The 2,500-nt window shown below is 44.1% G+C and overlaps 1 protein-coding gene across 1 annotated transcript in view; it reads right to left on the bottom strand.

Annotated features, from left to right (window-relative positions):
• Nucleotides 1-1,585, bottom strand: part of LOC138859276 (uncharacterized) — a 3,544-nt gene extending 1,959 nt beyond the window's left edge. Inside the window, exon 1 of the mRNA XM_070113540.1 lies at nt 1,144-1,585. Within this exon, the coding sequence (XP_069969641.1) occupies nt 1,144-1,566 (423 nt within the window). The 5' untranslated portion in view covers nt 1,567-1,585. The remainder of the gene's footprint in view (nt 1-1,143) is intronic.
• Between the last annotated feature and the right edge of the window lie 915 nt (nt 1,586-2,500).

Below are 2,500 nucleotides of genomic sequence, written 5' to 3'. Positions count from 1 at the left end.
TACAGATAAATGAACATGAATAATTAAAAGAAAAAACATATCTATAAAGAAGGCGAATAATTATCGAAAATATACTTCGGAATAAAGTGCAATACAAATATACTATAATAATAACGTAAAAACAATTCGTTGAATTATGCTAGTATTATTATAGTTCCCGATATATTCATGTGCAAACCGGAAGTAAATCTTCATCACTTTGTCGTAAATACGTTGATAACGGGATAATGATAAAATCACAATGTTATAGGACCCGGACTTTGATTTCACCTGAACAACCATGAGTGAGGTCATTCGCACTATAAAACGAATATAACACTTTATATATAAAAAAAATACTACAAAGTTATTCATATAAATATACAACTGAACAAGGCATTCTTTTCTTGAATAAATATAGATACGAAAAGAAAAATATAAAACGTTATCACTGCAAAAAATAATTTAACACTAGCGGACTAGAAATATTGAAAATAGGTAGAGAGGAAGGGGGGATTAAATTGCGGTAAAGTTTAAGAGAGAGGGAGGGGTTTAGGATGGTAGTGATAGTAATAGCGGGAGTTTAAGGAACGGGTATAGGTGGGAAGCGTCGGGAAAGAGAACAAGTTTGTTCATAATTTAACTTCAAATTCATTTAAATATTCCAAAATATCCCACAAATTCGCATATTTAAACCGAGCCTAAATAAATGCACTTAGAAATATGCGAAATTAACGTCGATATAGCGTCGGTTTATACACTGGAAGATAATAAGAATAAGAAAATATACCAAATATATGGCAATACTTGTAACTTTAGCCACATGGCTTAGTATGGTTAATTTAAAGAAAAATGCACGGCCTAGCTCACCCACATAAATGAAAGATTTAAGTATTACTAACGATTTATGCTAACTAGGCTAGCATGAGAGTTAGAAAAAACACGCCAAAGAAAGAAAATGCACTCTCGCAAGTGATAAAAATGGGGATGGATTCCCTTAAAAAAAAACGATCTACCATGACATGGTAGATAACAGAAAGAAAATGCACTGCACGGACACTTTAGTAGATATTTGAAAAAAAATCACTGCACTTGTATAAAAACGGCATGCACACATAGGCGAAGAAAGGGGAAAGAAAAGGATATTGCCAATGGTGTACTTACAGTTTTTCGGAGGCTTGTTGTTCGTGTCATCCGCCGCTTGCCACCAGTTGTCAACGTAAGAGTTGGGGGGCGTGGAGGTGGTGGTGAATGAAAGGGGACTTGCTTGAGGAGTTTATTGGGGAGGTAATGCGCGGCCCCGAGAGTGACCCCGCGCCCCGAGGGCCGAGGGCGGCCTCCTGCCCTATGACTCCTGCTAGGTCTTGGTCTGCTTCTGGTGCTGTCGAAGCTGTCTCTGCCTGACGAGACGTCCTTATATCCAACGCCTCCTTGTCCTGCTGGCGGAGGTGCCTCGTACCCTATTCTTTGGGTGTCCATTCTTCCGGGCGTGTCGAAGAGCCGGAAGAGAAAGTCTTGGGCTGGTAAGGAAGGTGCGAAGCCCGGAAGTAAGGCAGCTGCAATGCCTAGGTGTGAAGCCCAACCCATCCGCTTTCCATATAGCTGACATACCAGTTGTCAACGTAAGAGTTGGGGGGCGTGGAGGTGGTGGTGAATGAAAGAGGACTTGCTTGAGGAGTTTATTGGGGAGGTAATGCGCGGCCCCGAGAGTGACCCCGCGCCCCGAGGGCCGAGGGCGGCCTCCTGCCCTATGACTCCTGCTAGGTCTTGGTCTGCTTCTGGTGCTGTCGAAGCTGTCTCTGCCTGACGAGACGTCCTTATATCCAACGCCTCCTTGTCCTGCTGGCGGAGGTGCCTCGTACCCTATTCTTTGGGTGTCCATTCTTCCGGGCGTGTCGAAGAGCCGGAAGAGAAAGTCTTGGGCTGGTAAGGAAGGTGCGAAGCCCGGAAGTAAGGCAGCTGCAATGCTCTAGTGTGAAGCCCCAACCCATCCGCTTTCCATGGATAGCTGACATACCGCTCGGCCACGCAAACGGATCGCCTCGAGCCGTCTGCAACGTCCTATGCACTGATGATACTTCCGCATCTGGTGGCAAGCTCCCAATATGCTTCTACAGATGGTTGCTCCATGGTCCCCAGGTCATCGTGTGTCAGGGTAGCAGTGTGGCGGAGGTTCACAGTGAGGTGCAACATTCAAAGGGGGAGGGGGGGCACATCGTCTTCAGGAGCTGAAATATAATGTACCAGGCCAGTAAAAAGGGCTAAGGAGGAGGATGGTAATTTTACTTTGTCAGTACCTTTTTACTAAGATGCCAGAAAATGAAAGTACTACAAGAACATTTGTTGTAAGAAGGCAACCTGTCATGAGGTGTTAATTACTCAGGAGTAGGAGCCTTCCAAGAGTACCATTATTTTGTAGGAAGAAAGTTGGTGAGCGAGAAGTTCCCATATCTTTAGGCTAAATAGGGCTAGTAAATAATGCTTCGGACACAAAGTAACGTGAGCGTCTCGACGCTATAAA

The sequence above is a fragment of the Penaeus vannamei genome, chromosome 34 (assembly GCF_042767895.1).
Source record: "Penaeus vannamei isolate JL-2024 chromosome 34, ASM4276789v1, whole genome shotgun sequence".
NCBI lineage: Eukaryota > Metazoa > Arthropoda > Malacostraca > Decapoda > Penaeidae > Penaeus > Penaeus vannamei.
Note: the sequence above shows the minus strand (reverse complement) of the source record. Positions and strands in the feature narration are given on the sequence as shown.